Source organism: Gallus gallus, chromosome 10 (assembly GCF_016699485.2).
Source record: "Gallus gallus isolate bGalGal1 chromosome 10, bGalGal1.mat.broiler.GRCg7b, whole genome shotgun sequence".
In the NCBI taxonomy this organism is placed as follows: domain Eukaryota; kingdom Metazoa; phylum Chordata; class Aves; order Galliformes; family Phasianidae; genus Gallus; species Gallus gallus.
In genome coordinates, this window is record NC_052541.1 from 2,141,714 (window position 1) to 2,160,190 (window position 18,477).

General features: G+C 45.1%; 1 protein-coding gene across 3 annotated transcripts in view; it reads right to left on the reverse strand.

Moving 5' to 3' along the window:
- Positions 1–18,477, reverse strand: part of HCN4 (hyperpolarization activated cyclic nucleotide gated potassium channel 4) — a 146,125-nt gene that overhangs the window by 90,103 nt on the left and 37,545 nt on the right. Inside the window, exon 1 of one of the 3 annotated variants that reach the window (XM_425050.8) lies at positions 8,434–9,806. The exons of the other annotated variants lie outside the window; for them this stretch is intronic. Within the exon in view, the coding sequence (XP_425050.6) occupies positions 8,434–9,134 (701 nt within the window). The 5' untranslated portion in view covers positions 9,135–9,806. Of the gene's footprint in view, positions 1–8,433; positions 9,807–18,477 lie in introns of those variants that run through there. 3 annotated transcript variants of the gene reach the window in all.

The window sequence follows — 18,477 nt, forward strand, 5'->3', positions numbered from 1 at the left end:
AGTCCTTACTGCTTGTCATATACAAATCAGCTTTGATTTGGAGACCCCGGAACAAACTTGCAGTGCTGCGTGGCCAAGAACCTTGTCTCTATTTGCAGGCTGAAAAGTGACTTGTTTTACAGCCATCTCACTAAGAAATACTCAGATAATGTGGGAATGAGCACTGTATTTCCGCTAGACAAAGAGGTTATCTAAACATTTCTGAGCAGGACTTAAATCAACTGCACTCACCATAATAACTGCCTCTTTTATAACACAGGGCAAGTAAATCTCACTCAGATGTACACCACTCCACACCAAAAAGGTAATGATGTCACCAGCCAGACGCTGCTTGATTTGAGAGATGGCCAAGGATACCTCACCTGCCTTGGCAGCCACAGGAACATACAAGGGACACCAAGAACCAGAAAGGGAGGAGAAGAGGCCACACAAAAGTAGACCCACGCTCTGTTGCAAACAGAGAATGGATGTAAGAGCATTCATCAGGGTTGGGGATTTTAGTAATTCTTCCCTGTGGCCTGAGTTCTAGAAATGGCCTTATCTTCTGAGAACATGAGCAGCCTGCACCTCGCTCAGGGCAGACCATGTGGCACAGTTTGGGGTGACATCCTGTGCTCTACCAAGCCACTTCCCTAAGGAACGGCCTTTCCCTTACACTCATCAGCACAAATATGTTTTTTTTACACTCTCAAACACAGAAAAGCAGTTGGCACCTTCTTGTTGAGTGACACTCATCTGTAGGGAAATTGATTTAATAGGTTGTTAGAGTGCCAATTAGAACCAACAATAACTCAATTGACCTATAACTGCCTTGGCACCAACAGAGCTTTCAAAAGTAAGAGAAAGGATGAAATCTGTGCTCCGGCACAGATGAGTGCTCAGATAGTTGGTTTCAAGAGCAAACTGAATTCATGGGCTTGCTAATGAGATGCTCATAACGCAGCAGAAACAAAGACAAATTTCAATGGTTTCAAGCTAAAATGACACTATGTTATCTCCAGACAGAGATCACTCTTTTATCTGTATAATAAATGGATTTCAGTGCAGCAGCAGTGACGTTAGAGCAGAAAAAAACTGAGTGCAACAGAAAGCACTAGCACAGTTACCTAACCAGAACAACACTGTACTGGAACCTCAAGTTTACCTGCTTATAATAGGACTGAAATGTCCTACACTGATTCTGTATGTGCCTACCAATAAGCACTTTTGGAAAACACATTATTCCCTCAAATAAAATCTGTTTCACACTTAACGCAGCGAAGTCTGTGCCTCTATGCAAATTCATCATTTGAAATGCTTGGCTTTAAGGATGGATGTATTTGAAGCTTGGAAAACAAAAACTGGGTAGAGTTTGTCGAAACACTGTTAGGCTGGGAGTGTTCAAGGACAGAAAAAGGGATAAAGTGGAAGGGTCTGAAATTACCAGGCAAAATAACTCACTGTTAAATTAGGACAGAAAGCACAGTCTGAGAAAACTGAGATTATTTCAATAGTCATGGGATGACAGCAACTGCAAATATACAGAATGGGAGGAAATAAATGTGAGAGGGATCCATTTGAGAAAGACACGAGGGATAAGGTCTGAGACTGGGAAGAGAAAGAACTGATTTGAGATAAACACCACTGACACTGCTCTTAGTAAGGTGCCAAAGGGAGAAGAGGGATTACTAAAAGCTAACGTGAGGTGCAAAAGAATGCTGAAACGAAAAGATGTGTCTTAGGACCTAGGATTGGCTCAGCAAGAAACATGGTACAGGAAGCCAGGAAAGCGCAGACGGCATTGGTGAGATAGCACAAAGGTAAAGAGAGGGGTAACAACAGGTTGGAGGGAGTGGGGCAGAAGACGCCATGCTGAAGTACTGGGGAGAAAACAGAGGGCAGAGAACACTTCCCCTCGAAGCCTGGAAAGTTACCCAAGAATATGGAGCACCATCACTGTTTTGCTGTGACTGCCTGCTACAGCCATTGCTTAATTGAGAGCAGAGGGCAGTGCAGCATGCTCTCTTAAGGGTCCATAGCTGCTAATGAACCCCAAAATACTATTATGATTAGAATGGGGATTGATTTGCTTTTTAAAATCTAAACAATTGTACAAAAACACTCTATTAAAATTAGACTGCAAGCTTAGGTTATGAAAAACAGAACGGAGGTTAATTGCACGTATGGATTACATTACAGTCACTACATGATTTAAAATAGTTCTTCCTATAGAATTCATGCTTCATTCAAGATGAGAGGAAGGGCTTGAGGCAGACCTGTGTGGGGAAGAGACTTTCTATAGGAGCTCATTTCTTGCATAGTCTGGAAGGCTTGCAATAACAGAGATAAGGAACTGCAGAATGAGATGTGATGGCTGAGGCAGATGAGCGCTGCCCTGGAGATTCTATCTCTGCCAAAAAGTTCCTGCAGAGGTGCAAGGGAAATAGCTCAATCCAAAACTGGAATTAGAATAATACTGCTAGGCGGTGATTAAAAAGAACACTATGACACTGTTTACAGCTACATTTGGTGTTTGTTTGTTTTTTTTTTGTTGTTTAGTATAACAACAGATAAACTGGCAAACATCAGAGGCTTGGAAAGAGGGTGGGTGGGATCGGCATGCCTCTCAGACTGGCTGCTCACCAACCAAGTCTAAGTAACAACGCAAATCTGAATGTCCCATTCCTCTTAAGGAACCAGTTACTCTTAAACGGGTCGTCATTACCTCGGTGCCCTTGTCCTATGGGTTGCAGTGATGTCTGATTCCTTACTAGGCACCCCAGAGGCCAAGCTCTGAACATAAGATATGCTGTGTAACGCTATGTACTCTGCAAAACGGGGCCTCACACTGCCTATACCATGTTAGTGTTCTTATTGTCCATGAGTCTCTATCACCTCATGATAAACTGGGGATGACAATACCAGTTCCCTAGCTGAGGTGTCAAGAAGTGAAATGAACATTCATTGCTGTTAGAGTTGAATATTTTCTAAGTGCCAAAAAAGCTTGTTTTTTCAGACTAGGATCTGAACGAGGTGAAATAAATATGGTAGGCTGTCTTACAAAAAGAGATGGAGAAAATGTTAAACAGCTTTTAACAAAAGAACAACCATCCCCCAGTGCACTGAATGAGGCATGGGCTTCCGAGGAAGAAATAATGTGTTCATCTATCGGCACAGATTTGCACAAAGGACCTGAATTGAGTTTGTGCAGGAAATCTTAATCACAGCATTTCCTTAAATCTCAATGTTTGCTTTAGTATTTATTCGTATTCTTTCGCCTCATTTTCTGTACGTGAACATATATGAAAATACTCTAATATTATATAATTAGGATCTTCAAACATATTCTGGTAATACACTGAGGTGCTCCATTTACTGATAAGGCTCTCCTGTTTACAACTGCTGCCTTTTGTAGCACCTAAGCATGTCTCATACGGATACCTATATCCCCCACAATGACCCTCTGGCTCAGGATTTTTTATCCTCTGCCTCACAACACGGGAACCAGGGCATGAAGTCTGTGGTGACTTGCCCAAGGACACAGGAAGTATGGCTGCACTAGCTTGGTTTTCTTAGTTCGTGGTCACAAAACCATGTTTCCTCTCCTGCAGTCTGATTCACAGTCCACTGAAGACAACAGAAGTCTAAGTCATGCTGTTCAGCGGGATTTGGATTATCCCTCATATGATTCCTGCTTGAATCCTCTTGTTCTGGTCCAGCAACGATGCCCTGGGAATTGGCAGGAAAGCTAGCTGCAGTAGAGGCAGCAAGAACTGGCTTCAGGAAAGCATCTCCCTTCCCCAGCTAGTGCTTTCCCCACAGTACTGTAAAGCAAGAAGAGGCAAATATACCAGCTGCCCACCAATAAACTTGTGCCTCATTTGCGCTGTTTGTTTTCTTTTAATGACTGGCACAGGTTCTATTATTAATGCCTTCCCCTCAAAGCAAAGGTCTCAGCAGACCAGAATTTCAGTGTGCAGTACATAAGGGTGACACAATAGCCAGCTTTCATTTTACTTTGCTGAGAGCAGCGGGCAAGTCACAAGATCAGAGTTTGCCATTGTGGGCAGCATTTGAATGTGGGCAGGCACAAAGGCAGGCACACGAGCAGCAACTCTGGGCAGCAGGAAAAGAAAGGAGCGTTACTGTCGGAGCGCAGGAAGCACAGAAGCACAACACCCACCTAAGTGAGCTGCCCAAGTCAGGGAGCATGCCGCATGCTTCACAAATTGTTTACCCTCTGAACCAAATAGCAAAAGGCTTACGAACGAAAGCAATCTCCACAGACAGAGCAGCTCTCTGCAAATCACTTCTGTTCAGGACAGTAGGAAAGGGAAACAATTTTTTCTCAATCCTAGCGGTGCTATTGGGGTCAGCATTTAGTTCTGTAATTAATAAATCGCACTGGCTCCCGAAGGAAGGCAGCCTGAGTGAGGCTGCTTCAAGGTCTAGAACAGCAAAAAGAGGAGCAAATGATTTTGTTCTTCAGAAATTCCCTTAACTTATACATGGCACCTCCACATCCATTTCTTTTGGTGCCATGGAAATCTTCCTCTGCTTCCTCCCAAAGCTTCCTCTGTCAGAAGAAGCAAAAGTACAAAAGGCTCTGTTTGCAGACAAATACTGCAAGTAAGGGAGAGCAGTGGGAAGAAAAATTCCAAACTAAGAAGCCGGGACCATTACTGAGTGGAATATTTTTCATTATTTTCAAGAAAGCAGCAGCTTCTTTTTCTTGCAAAGAAGTTAATAGATTACTATTTACATCCACTGTCTGGAGTGAACTATTTTGGTCCTTAAGGCAGTGTATCTGTTCTCAGCCCTTCCTAAAAGCAGCATGCTACACTGTTTTGCAAGCAATTCTGGACAGTAGCTCCAACCAATATGTTTCAGTCAACTACAGACTAGATAGATCTTTGTTTGTCTGGAATTTTTTTATTAAACCAATTGTACTGGATCAATGCTTCCTCTAAGCAATAAATTACAATTCTATCTACCTGCTGAAAAAGCTCTCAGAGCCTCAGATCAATCTTGATCTAGGAAATAAACTTTGTCTCTGCGCTGATATGTGATCAACCACAGATGCAAATAGTAATTAGCGCTTCCACCTAAACCTCAGAATAGGACCTAGTATTCTTATTTTCCTCAGGAATTGCGGAGACACCTTTTAAGTGCTTCCAGAACTAGTCCACCGCATTAGTCATGAGTACTCAGGGACGCCGAGTCTGGTTCTTATAAAGGTCATTTGGTGTTTTTTTTCCCCTCACAATGGACTAAAAGCAGAAATCAACAGAGCCTTAATCTATATTAATTTGCTTTCCTCTTCGAGGGTCATAGATTTTCCATTGGAATTAGCTACATTAGATGCTAAAATGATAATTTAACGAGACTATGATGAAAGCCTCTGTTCTATTCTAAAACTGCAATGCCTCTCTCACAGCACAAAGGAAAACAGCTCCATGAAGTCACAAGAGAGACACAAACGTAATTTCACAGCAGAATCAAGCTCCACTAATTTGGGTCAGTGTTTAACTCAAAAGTTCACCTCTTGAGCGGTTCTTAGACAGGAGCCATGAGGTCCAGAGCTCTAGTAAAATGCCTGCAGATGCTCCTCGCTCTCAGAGGTGACATTAGTGTGTACAAAATCACAGGAGACATGATCTTAGGCTGAGTATTCAATAACTTGAAACTTGTACACTGAATGCTACTGTACAGCGTGGGTGACTATGCAAAGTGCAATGTAATGGAGACTCATGCCTCTTAGAACATCCTAACGCTCCGGAATCTGCACCCATCTACAGCAAAGAGCAATCACACATTGCACTGCGTAATTTGCAAAGCAGAAAAGAAGAGTCCTTTGGATCAAGGAGATAGCTCTTGCAAATATTTTGATAACACCTGCTCTTTGGCGCAATCTGCTGCATTTCAGAGGTCAAGAAATGTTATTCGTATTCATGCAAGTTATTTCCAAGATAGATGCTTCAGTAGCACTCAGAGGAGAGAACACAAAACACAAACAGAAGCCAGGAAAGCTCCCACCCTTCTTCAATGCAGCCATTGTTCATAAGTCATTTCTTCTCTAAGCGACAGTCATATTTAAGAAGATGTGCTGCAAATGACTGGGAAACAGGGGTGAATAAAGTTCCCCTGAGAATCTGCATACTGACCACACAGGAGTGCAATCCAACTCCTGGCCTCTTCAGATGTCTCTCTGCATGATCAGTACCACTGCCCCATCTGATGTTGATATATAATAGTAGGGAGAAAGCACGTATCTGTGTGTGAGGCTTCTAGCGTCAATTTATAAGAACACAAACCAGCAAGATGCCAGCCTACCTGGAATCTGACACCGAGCACAAAACGTCTCGCACCAGGGTACAGACATCCAACTGACTGCTTTCTCTACACAAATGTAAAGCTACATTGCAGAAGACCTTATTATTAACACTACCAAGCCATACATGCACACATACCTAACTGCATGCATGCAAACATCTATGTGTTAGCAGACTCTGTATGATCATCTGGCTTGGCAAAGTCCAGCTTGCCTGCATATTCCATTCCTTTGTGTAAGGAGAGGAGTAGCCCTATAGAGAAGTACCTCACAGATAAGAACGTGCCTCAGAATTTGCTGTGCCATTTTTAAGAATGAGCACTGGTTCACAAGAAACCCTCAAAAAATAAACTCTTAGGACCATCTCACCTTGGGCAAGGTGGCTACCTCAGCTCATGCTACAATCCGTTCACTAAGTTTGACAGTCTGGTTCTATGCTGGAAACTTAAAACATGAAAGGGCATAAATCCATTATTACAGGTATATGAAAGATACACTAACTGAAGGCTACTTTTGGATAATTCAAATATGTTCTAGGGACTGCATCCAAGATTCCTTTAAGATGCAACACACAGAGAACACTCTACTAAAATAACCCAAGAAAGCACAGCAGTTGAAGTCCAGGCTTGTGGAAAATGCACAAGACTGGGAGCCAGGAGAATGAAATTGGTTTTGATCTTGTAAAGCTAAACACTCCCATATTTCTCTGTGCTTGTGAGGTATTGACCAGGAACAACAGTGAGGCGATTTTATACTCTTTCCAATCTGGGTTGGAATAAGATCATACTAGGACGATGTACCACAATTGTAGCTACAGGAAACCCTCATATGCTCAGTCAGCTGTACACTTGGGACACTTGACTGCACTAAATTTAATCGACAGTGCAGCCTTCCAATTCACACAGCCTTCTAATAATGTTTGCTAATCCAAGCAAGTATCAAGGAATCTGTTCAGTGCCAGTCCTGAATCTTCTAAGCATGCGAACTGCAGCTTAAATCTCCAACGGTAGTGCCAAGTGGTTTCTGTCATTGGGTACCCAAATCCGTCCTGCAACTCCTTCCTGCAATTATTGTGTTAATTGTATTTTAGGGAATCATGCAATGTTTCTTTAAGAACCTAAGAATTCAATAAAATCATGTAGTTTGATAGAAATTTGTTTGAATAACGTTCTTTTACTGTATGCTTTTAAATGTGAGATGTAAGCCAGTTGTAATTAAAGTTGAAGCGATAGACCTTACCCATTGATTGCACTAAGTAATTAATTATTGATTGCAGTGCTTTACATACATATTGCAGAGAACAATTCACCTGTGCAGTAGACAATACTTACATAGCAATACCTAAACACAACCCCCTCAGCTGAATGATTGGAACTATACAAAAATTGGCTCCACTGTTTACAAGTTAATTTCCTTATTAACCTTCCTGGAAATGCTGCTGAGTGAAAGAAAGCTATCCCTCTCACAAAGACAATGTTCACCATTCCCTACCCAAATTAGTTTTGCAGACAGGTATCTGCAGATGCCAAATAGAAAACCTTTGTCTGTAAAACTCCAAAAGTCTTAAGCAATGAATGCTGCTCCTCTCTGCAGACAGCAATTTCTGACAAGTGATGCTGCGGTAAGGAGCAGCACAGAACAATAGCAGCATCATTCCCTAACTCTGGGTGAGGGAGAAGGGAGAGGACTCTGAGGTGTTGGAACAGGAAAGGAAACATTACTCAGGCAGACTGCAGGGTCTGAGCTGGAGATGTGGCAGCTAAGCTGCAGACACCGTGTTTTATAGAGTTGTGCATCAGGTGGGAACGTTCTGCCCATTTACACTGGACTATAGAGAGGCTTTTCCCTACAAAAAGTCAAAGTGAGAGACATCTGTTGGTTTAAAAACACCACTGAAAATTAATAACAGTATGAGGATACTGAAACTAAGCTCAAATATAAATGAAACCTGCAGATTGTTTGACTGGAGCAGATCTTGGACGTGTCCTCCCACTCCTCTGACAAGGAAATTAGCAAGGAAAGTTATCTCTGGGTGTGTGCTCTGCGCAGAGGTCTGAGCTGGACAGGGAAGGGGAAGGGGCAGGCCAGGTAGTTCTGAGTGGACCAGGAAGGGGAGATGGTACCTGAAGTCGCTGTAGGGGTGGATGATCCAGAACCCAGCAGACTTAACCCTTTCCTGCTCCCTCTCCACGGCCTTCTGGCTGCCAAACATCCTCAAGGAGAATTTGTTGACCCCCGGCTGGAGCATGGCCCCGAACTGCCTCTGCATGAACCCGGCTTGGCCCAGCCTCTGCTCCTCATCTGGGGTGATCTGGTCGCACCCTCCACCTCCTTCCACTTTGATGGAGGTAGAGGAGCAAGCCCGGAGGGGCTGCTGCTGGGGCTCCGGGGGGGAAGCTGGCGGCGGGGGCACCGGCAGTCCCTGCGTCTCCCCGCTGCCGGAGGGGCTCTTGTCCTCGCCGGGGGAGGCCGGCTCCCCCTCGCCGCCGATCAGCCTCTTCTCCTCGGCCGCGTCGTGGAGGTGCCTGCTGGTCAGCGAGGACAGGCTCCCTTTGAAGCGGCGGCAGTCCCCGTTGGTGCTGGTCTTGGCACCTTTGCTGCTCGCCTCCGTCTCTACGAGGCCGGGGTCCTCCCCTCTGCCGGGGTCTCCCCCGAGCGCCCGGGTGCTCCCAGCAGAGGGCGAAGGCAGTGGCTTGAGCCTGATGCTTTTCCTCCGGGTGTCCTTGTCGCTGTCTTCCTCTTCGTCCATGATCGACGCCTTGGGTCCTATCTGCTGGGGCAGGCTGTAGAGCCTCTTGCGCATGGAGGGGGGCAGCTTGTCCATGGCCGCTGCTGCTGCTGCTCAGGTGGAGGGAGGGACCCCCGGCTGTGCGCGAAGAGGGGAGCGGCACTGCCCAGGCCCCTGCCCCTGGCTCAAGGGGCAGGAGGGACCAGAGACTGGTGTGTCATCTCCTTACCAGGCTGTGGCATCCACAGGCTCTGCATCAAAGCACGGGCTCTGCATCCAGAACGGAAGGGAAAAAAAAAAAAAAAAAAAAAAGAGGGAAGGCGAAAAAGCCCCCCCCTCTCCTCCCTCGTCCCGATTTGGCTACTTGCTGCTTGCCTCCCTTTGGTGAGTGCTACTGCAATCCCTGTCTGCTCAGATCCAGCGCACCGGGCAAGAAGTCTAGAGGACAGCCGCGCACTCCTGGCTGGAAGGCGAGGCAGGGCGGCAGCGGCAGCAGAAGCAGCCTTGCCATGTTAGCTTCCAGATGCAAATGTGCCGTGTCTCCGGGCGTGCAGTCATCCTCCGGAAAGCCAAACGCAAGCCCGGGTACCTCAAACTCCTCAACCTGCCTGCCAATAACACAATGAACTGCAACCTGCAGCGGCCACTGCTTGCTTACATCACTGTCATCACTTATTCCTCATGCAGCCCCTGCTCCTGGGAATATTCATGAAGCGATCCCATTCTGTGGGTTGCCATAGGAGCGACTACTGCACTCAGGCTCTGCCTACCTGAGCCAGCACCCGGGCTTCTTAAAAGGGCAACGTCTGGCTGCCAAGGGTCTGCGTGGCTGTCAGCGCTCGCCGCAGCGCAGCGCAGCGGGGCTGCACCAGGCGGGCACTGCGCTGCCCAGCAGCCCGCCGCGCCTCGGCGTTGCCTGAGCGAGAGCCCGGCTTAATGCCACCCGTGGTTTAACAGCGAGAACTGCGGGCAGCTGTTAATTTAAAAATAGCAGCGTCGTAAAAATAAGAGAAGCGAGATTCCTTTTTCTCTTAGATGCTGACGAGCCTTTCTCCTTCTGGGGCTGCAGCTGCTTTGCCGCAGGTTTTCTTGTGAAGGACGTGGGGAGTTGGTGGGAAGGGGCAAATCCAAATCTAAAGGAAAAGTATCAGTTCACCTTGAAAATCGCACTTGCATGCAAAGCAGGGGCTGGGGGAGCGCCTGTCTTTTCCGGCAGAAGTTTGCCTGCTGGGAAGCCCACTGTGTGTTTCACCACCCAAGGTTTGGAAGGTTCTATTCCTTCGCCGCCTGCTCTCCCGTTAGACATGCGAAACGCTACTACTTCTCCCCTGAGGGGCTGGAGCCGTAAAAGTCATTCAAAAAGACAAGTAGCATCTCCAAGGGCTCCCCTGCCGTGACGACGGGGGCTGGGCTGGGCAGGGCAGGGCCGTGCGGGATGCGATGCGTGGGCTCTCCCACGGCACACGGGGAAGCCCACTCCGCGCGGGCACTGAGTCAGCGCTTCCTGCGCTCGCCCGGCCCCGGCCGCTCCTGTGGGCAGGAAGCTCCGCTGGGAATCCTCCTCCTGGCTGCGGCGCAGCGCGCGTAGCAGAGGCCGAGGAGAATAGCTAAAAGCGGGCTTCTCGCTGCCTTTTGCTGTTTCGGAGGAAAGGAAGGAAAGAACGTGGCAACCAGCCCTGCCCTGCCCTTCTTTGAGAACGGCTGTTTATTCCCTAATGCTTAAGAAGCGTTAGATTGATAAACCGAGTCCAATTATTTCCTAATGTAAAGCCTTTGAAACCAGTGGAGTTCAATTAAGAATCCGTTTAGCCATGTAAGAGAGCGTTTGCATATATTTTTGCATAGGCTCACATGCAGCTTTCCAGACCGCTTTTTGGTTTATACATTTAAATCATACCTCCCTGAAGAAGGAAACCACGTGCGCTTTGCAGGGAGATAAGCACAGGCAATGAGTGCTCACTGCAAGCAGTGAGGAAACCCTCAGCAGCTCCCTGAGAACAGCTGTGCTTGGGCTTTCATAAGTGAACGTTCACCTTTCTCCCCCAGGAGTCTCTGATCACCGGCCTAAGGTAACCGTGCCATTTAAAGCAGCAGGATGCTGCTTAGCTCTCACTTAAGGGAACGCAGCCATCAGCAGTGCCTGCACCATGACACAGGCAGCACCTGCTCCTTCAGCTTCATTTGCCTATTCTCTCTCGAATCCTTTCTCCGAAGCGTTCACCTGCTCCTCTTCTCCTACCACCTCCTGGCACAACTAGACTGGCCGTGACTCATTTGAAATACTCTACAGAGATGCTACCTGGTACAAGTATTATTTAATATTGTTACTTCAGTCACCGGGGTCTGCTGTTCTGGGGAAATAAATCTCGATTTTCAAATGCTCCTGTAGATGAGATGTTGTGAACTAAGCCAGCGATCTCATTAAAGGTCTTTTTCCTCTACTTTTTCCTATTTAGGCACTAGGGATGCACTTCTGTGCCTAAGCTGCAATCAACTGCCTTCCAAAAGGATGTGTTTTGATTAATGAGGTGCATAACATCTGAAACTGATGCGGCTTCTTCAACACAGCCCTTAATGTTCCCAGAGAATGACAGAGCAATAGAGGACGTGCTCAAGGAATCAAGCTGTTTGTCCTCTTTCAGCTATACTATTCTAGCCTGCTCTCGGAAAATACCCACACTCTATTTCTTGGTCTTTCTGGGATGATTCTCTAAGTGCTGCCTTATTCGATGACACAAATAAGATTCTCTTAGAGCCCTGAGGTGGGGAGAGAACACTGCAGAGCATCCAAGCAGCAGAATGCTCCTTCATCACTTCTGCAGCTAAGAAAGAAAATGATAAGGTGCAAAGACTGAGTCAGGCTGCCTGGCACACTGCTGCACGATGACAGAAGCATGCAGACATCCTGGTGCTCAGACCTCTGACTAGCACTCCCCAACCCACTAATGTCCAGTTTATATATGGGGCAGATGATTCCTAAGATACAGATAAGTTTTTTAAATTATTGTTTGGGGACTACTCCTGTTACCTTTGAAACTGTCTGTAAAACTCTTTAGTATCACACTTGCTTGAAGCAATTTTTCAGCACATCATTTTAGCAATTATTATAGTCCCATTTTGAATAAAAAAATGCTTAACCTGAAATGAGAACGTTAGTGCTGTCTCGAATCTAGGCCTCATCAAATACATAACCCAAAACAAGAATGTGAATTCTCATGTAGCTCTGTCAGCAAGGGCAGGTTCCTAAACACTTCTAACACTTGGCTCCAGGAGTCACAGGTACCCCAACTCAGAGGAAGATTCAAAGTCCTTAAAATGTAATGACAATTTGGTATCCAGAGAATTTCAAAGTAATTATATTTTATTTGAGAGTCTTCCAAGAATAAAGTGCAGGAGACAAGGAGAATTATCCTTGTCTAAATGGTATGGAACTATCACGGCCATTATTTATTATTGACATTATGGCAATGCTTTCCACGTTAGCAAATGGTCCTTTTAGGCGGGTTTTCAGAACACTTCAGAAAAGCTGTGCCTGTTGCTGCGTTAGGACTGTTCTATCATTGGCTGCACAGGACATTCAAAGGGGGTATAGGGAACCCACCTGCCAGGGAAGGGGAAAACACTTTCTGAGGGAAATGATCTCTTTTTTTAACATTTTTGTCAATACTGCTCCAGACCTGTCATAGATACTAAGGGAGTAGATGTAGCAGGGAGAATGCAGATGAAGCAGCCAAAGATCCATTTATTTCGTAAGGGATTTTGTCAACTCCACGTACACCTATATGTGGTACTACTTCAATGAAAATACAGTGCTGCACACAAATGTGAAAAATCACATTACTAATAAGCCCAGGATTATGCAAGAACAGACTGAGAATCACAAAAACTTCCATCCTCCAGCTCAGGATACAGGAAGCAGCAGTGCAAGCTTTCTGCACGCTGACCTGCTAGGACAATCTTTGCTTGGGTGAGAGTTTCAGATGTCACCCTGGAGCCCTTGGCTTCTCAGATAATAAAGGAGTCAATTAACATGTGGTGCAGATTGGAGGAGCTAAGCAAGCCCCTTCAAAGCGGCATATTGTTCCTAGCAGGCAGCTTCTAACTCATAACTGACATTTGAAAATATGAAATACTAAACTATAAAACAGGGAACTTTATCTCGGGGTTTTAGTGGTAGAGCCTTTGCTTACTGCCCTTGCAGCTTGGATCACACCTAGAACAAATAAATTTTCACCACAAATACACAAATCTTACCTCCCTCTTGCCCCTGTTACTTACGCAAATGTGCAGTCACCCTTGGATTGCTGAAATTCAACCAGTGCTTCCTTTATTGCTCTATCAATAGGAATGGGTGGGAAGCTGGAACAAATGCTGAAACCTATTTAAGGTACAGAGAAGAAGGCACCTGAGCATCTGGTCACGATGAGGAAAGTGCTGAGCAGTGAGAAGTGAGATACATGCCAGAATGTTGGGCGGTGGGGAGTCACTTCATAGGGCAGGGGGAAGAGGGAAGAGTTCCACTGTGCTGGATGTCAGGGTGGAAGCAGAAAGCCCTCTTTTGCTGCTGCATAAAAACTGGGTTGGGTTGAGAGAAAGATTAGTTCAAAGTTCATGTGTGGGAGCTGAGAGATCCCAATGACAACAGGCTGCGAAGCCTGGCATAGAAAGGCAGCAGCACCAGGAAAGCCCGTTTCAGGAAGTACTTGGAAAGCTACTATCTGTCCAGCCTCCAGTGGCAAACAAACCCGGAGCGATCCCACCGTCTCCATCCTTATAACCACAGTCAAAATAGGAGCATTTGCCTAAGATGTATTTCCAGGGGGTTGCTGGGAATGTGCTTGTAACCAACAGCTTTGCCACTAGACTGCAAAAAAAGGAAATGTTATCCAAAAAAATGAGCCATGTTAGTATCTACGGGCATATGTCACAGACGGTGCAGAAACAGGATCTTTCAACAACATCAGGATTTTCTAAGTGGTTAGAACTCTACTAAAGTTGATAATCCTCTCTGCTGCAAGAAGATAAAAATCACAGTCAGAAACAGATTGATGAGCAAGAGCACCTTGCCACCTGACCCATAATATTCCCTGAGCAGAGCAGAAATCTTAAGGACCAGTAGCCAGGAGTGAAGCTATGAGGAAGAGAAATTACAGAGATTCTGGGAAGTTGCTGAGATCACAGTAACTGTATGATTTAGTCACAGTTACATTTAGTTTATGGATTGTCTACATTTTTACGTTGTGGTCTAGACCCCACTAGTGAGTTTTTCAATATTCACATTAAAATGCTCATAGTAGGCTTGCATCTTGGGCTTCAATAACATTTGCTTTCCAAATGTACATTCCATCAAATTTCTATTTAAAGACCAAGAACTTATTATTTTTCTACCATCATCTGGAATTATTCAGAAGAGAGTTGAGACAGCACAGGGAGGCTTGCTCAAACTGGATCAGTTCAGTGACTATCAAACGACTCTTTCTCAAAAATAGCGCCTTTCACCAGCGTTTAATGAGCTGTAGCTTCAAAGAATAATGGATCCCTCTTCATGAGCCCGTCCTCGCCAGTGCATCTTCTGTCCACATGAACTGTGCTATTTTTGATTGTCACACAGTGCTGGATTCGATGGGAAACGTGCTATTGTCTCCACTAACAGCACTGGCAGTGCCCAACTTTGGGAAGTCCACACTTGTTGATCTGAATTCTGTCAGGGCTGACTTTAGCTTTCAGTGTGTGACCGAAGCCAGCTCAACATCACATTGATGCATCACCAAACCTGCTTCACACCTGCACTACTGGTCAAACATGTATACAGTTTTCCCTCATTTAAGTCTGTAAGAACTCATCATCTTTATGAAAATATCTTAACAATGTCTCCATGCATTGCTGAAGAAAGGCAGAGGATTTTAAAATTTTCAATAAGAGACTATATGCTAATTAGAAACAAGTTGCTCTCTGAGCAAAATGGCTATGAAAGAAAACATCCCGTAGATTTATGTTTGGTGACTGCAGTCTCCCATGTCTAAGGTGCAGAATTCCATACCTTCCTCTGTGATTCACAATGCCACCATATAGAGATTCTCTGATGTCTGGTAATTTACTGATGCTGGCGTGCAGGCTGCAGCAGAAGGCCCTTTGAGCAGAAGGCCCTCAGAGGATGTTTCTAACCTAAATTATCGTGTAATTCTAGGATCCTATAACTCCTATTCTCAGTGGGGCACAATAGGATTTCTCTCCTGAGCAACCTGGGCCAGTGGGAGGTGTCCCTGCCTACAGCAGGGGGTTGGAACTAGATGATCTTAAGGGTCCCTTCTAACTCAAACCATTCTATGAGGCTCTGATTCTACAATTCCTTTCTCCAGCTATCTACTTTCACAAACAGGTGGAAAGACAGTATTTTCAAGAAGACTCCTCTGTCAGATTTCTTTTAAATGATCAAACAGGTTGAAATACTAGAAGAGGAAACTGACAGACCAGTGGATACAAAGCATGCATTAGCTCCATTTCCTCAGGTAAGCAGCTAAAAACCATTTCATTACACTGGGGAACAACTTACACATTTTCATGCTTACTCATGATTTCTGAACTCTTGAAGACAGCAAAATTGCAAAAAAACAATTGTAGCCAACATGCCTAAACAATATGGTAGCAGAAGAGGTTCAAGCGGACAAACCCACCTTATTGTTACCCCTTATGCAGATACCGTTGGTCATTCTGCTGCCACAGAGGGTGTGTTTTAGGTAGTTATCCCTCTCACTCAATAACTTCAATGGAATAGAATTTCCCTGCCAATAAAAGCAAGGCCAAAGGCAAGGGAGATGAAGCACTTCTGCCTGCATCTCATGCCTTACTGGCATGAGTATATCCTCTGCAAACAAATAACCAGGTCATGCCAGTCTAAGTCCCCATTATCTTGTGAAAGAAGAGCAATCTGTGCCACTGCCACTCTGTTGCTCAGCAGCAGTGTCTGCAACTGCCAGCGATGCTGAGTGCCTCAGTGAGCCACTAGATAAACAGAGGAAAGGGAAGAGGCAGCAGATGATAAGGCTCACATAATTCTGTGAGATTAAAATAAAGGTCTCCTCTGTCTGGGCTTTGCTTTTAGAAACCGGCCCTTCAGTGATACCACGTGTAACCCACTCATCACCAGAAAGAGCCCATGATTATCCTAAAGCTCGAGATTGTTTTCTTAGTTTGCACATGACTGTGTCAGCACACATACATTTGGGTTTGTGCTACTCAAGCTTTTACCTCAATTCTGGATCAGCTTCAGCTCCAATTTGGGCTGTTACTTTTGTTTAATTTTAAGTGTTACTGAAGCACCTAGAAAATTCTGTTGATCTCAGAGCTGCAGCAAACTATCCCAGTCCCAGTCTAAACAGCAGCAAAACAGATCATAGCAGAAGAGTAAACAATATCATGATCTTCAAATGCCAGTTCAGGGCAATGCATTTCCTTTCTGCTTTTTCAGTTTTGGAGAGAGCTTTGCTGAGGAGCTACTGCAGGAAAAAGTGGCAGCAGATAAGAGATGGGTGGATCCAAAGCAGAGGAGAAGAAACTAAATAGGGGAAGAGGGAAGGGTGGGCAATGCCTGTACTGCATTTGCTTTTCTGTATGTTAAAGTTATTCTGCAACACTACCATTAAGGAGGGTATAACTTCCATGCTAGGCTTCTTTGTCATCACTGTTGACCTCAGCCAACTAAGCTGACATTCTGAAGATCTCATCTTTACCAAAAAGTGAACTTTCCTGTTTTGTTTTTTCCAAACGTTAAAACCCACTGAGAACAGGGAAGGTTTACATGTAGAGGAAAATGCACTTTCCTGTTCTCTATTTTAAATGGTATTTTAAGAACTAGTGTACTACCCAAGTAGCTAATAATGAGATTTGGACTTCCTAATAAAAGGTAATACAAGTGCTGTACATCTGACAAAAAAGAAATACCCAGGAAACCTGGAAGTTTCATTGAGGATTTCATTCTTGGTGCCTCTCCTTCTTTGGGTACTCCCTTCCAGTCATGGCCCTATCTCAGGCATACAGACTAAGGACTAACCAAGCTTTTATTTTCCATGCTGGCCCAGCACATGTGCTGCTGGAGCTGAGCTGCAGGGCTGCTGCCCCACGCCGCGGCAGTTCTAGCAGTCCAGCCAGGCACTCCCCATTGATTAATTCCTGCAGGCAATGCTTTCATTTGTTTTCAACACTTCATTGACCTTTGTGTAAGAGTTTGAACAAAGCTCTATAGACACTTGAGGCCATTGCCTTGATAGTATCAGTTCATCATTGTATAAATTTGTCTCAGAGGATGGTAGTCTTGTGCTTGTGTGTTTTTTTGTGAGGGGGAGGGATCTCACTCACTTGGCTCTTTTCTGAATGCCTTTTTCAGAGAAATCAGTGAGCAAACTTCATCCTGCATTTAATGTTACTGCTCTGTACTATTTAATACAAAAGCATGGCAATACAGAGCAGTTCTAGATGCTGCTTCCTCAATTCTCTTCTTTTTAGGCAATGTTTTTTTCCCATGCAATTTGTAAAAACATTCTTGGAGCAGGGACCAGACAGTGGGTTCTAGACGATGTGAAACCCCACACATGCTTGAAGTGTGGTGAGACAATGGGGAGAAATGATTTGTGGTACCTGATTTTGGCAGCTCCCTGCCCAGCCTGACCCGCAGCCCCTGCAGTGCTACGGGGACACAGGACTGCAAAGCTCAGCTGGGAATCCTGGGCTTAGAGTTACATGCTGCAATACACAACCTTTAAGCACCTATATCTGTCACTGAGTCTGGCATAAAGAAAAATGCCTGCAGTCACACAGGGAATCTGTCTAGCTTCCATGGTTTTATGTGTTCCTAGCTCAAAGTTACTAGCAAAAAATATTTATTTCTGCTGCTGCTTCTGTTCACTATTGCTGTAAAAAATGATAAGTATAAAGTACCTTAGTAAAGCAGACCTAGATGCCAAAATCATTTTCTCCTCCTACTCTTAGAGAGGGATGTCAGATTAAGGGTGGTGAGGCACTGGCACAGGTTGCCCAGAGATGTGGTGGAAGCCCCGTCCTTGGAGACATTCAAGGTCAGGTTGGACCAGACGCTGATCATTTGATTGAGCTGCAGATGTCCGTGTTCATTGCAGGGGAGTTGGACTAGATGACCTTTAAAGGTCCCTTCCGACTCAGAAGATTCTATGATTCTATGATTAAGCAGCATTCTGAAGCTGGAGACATCTCAGTGCATACTCTATCCCGGATGAAGCACTTAAGGTTAGAAAACAAAAACAATAAATACCACTTCTTTCCTTTTAAGCGACTTCATGTCATTTTGGATGCTTGACAAGCTGATGCAAAGTCTGCTCAAAGAAATACTGCATATATTATTAGCCACTTCTCTGCTTGCCAGTTCTTTGTTTTTCACCATTCTGCAAAACCCTTCACAAATCCCTGT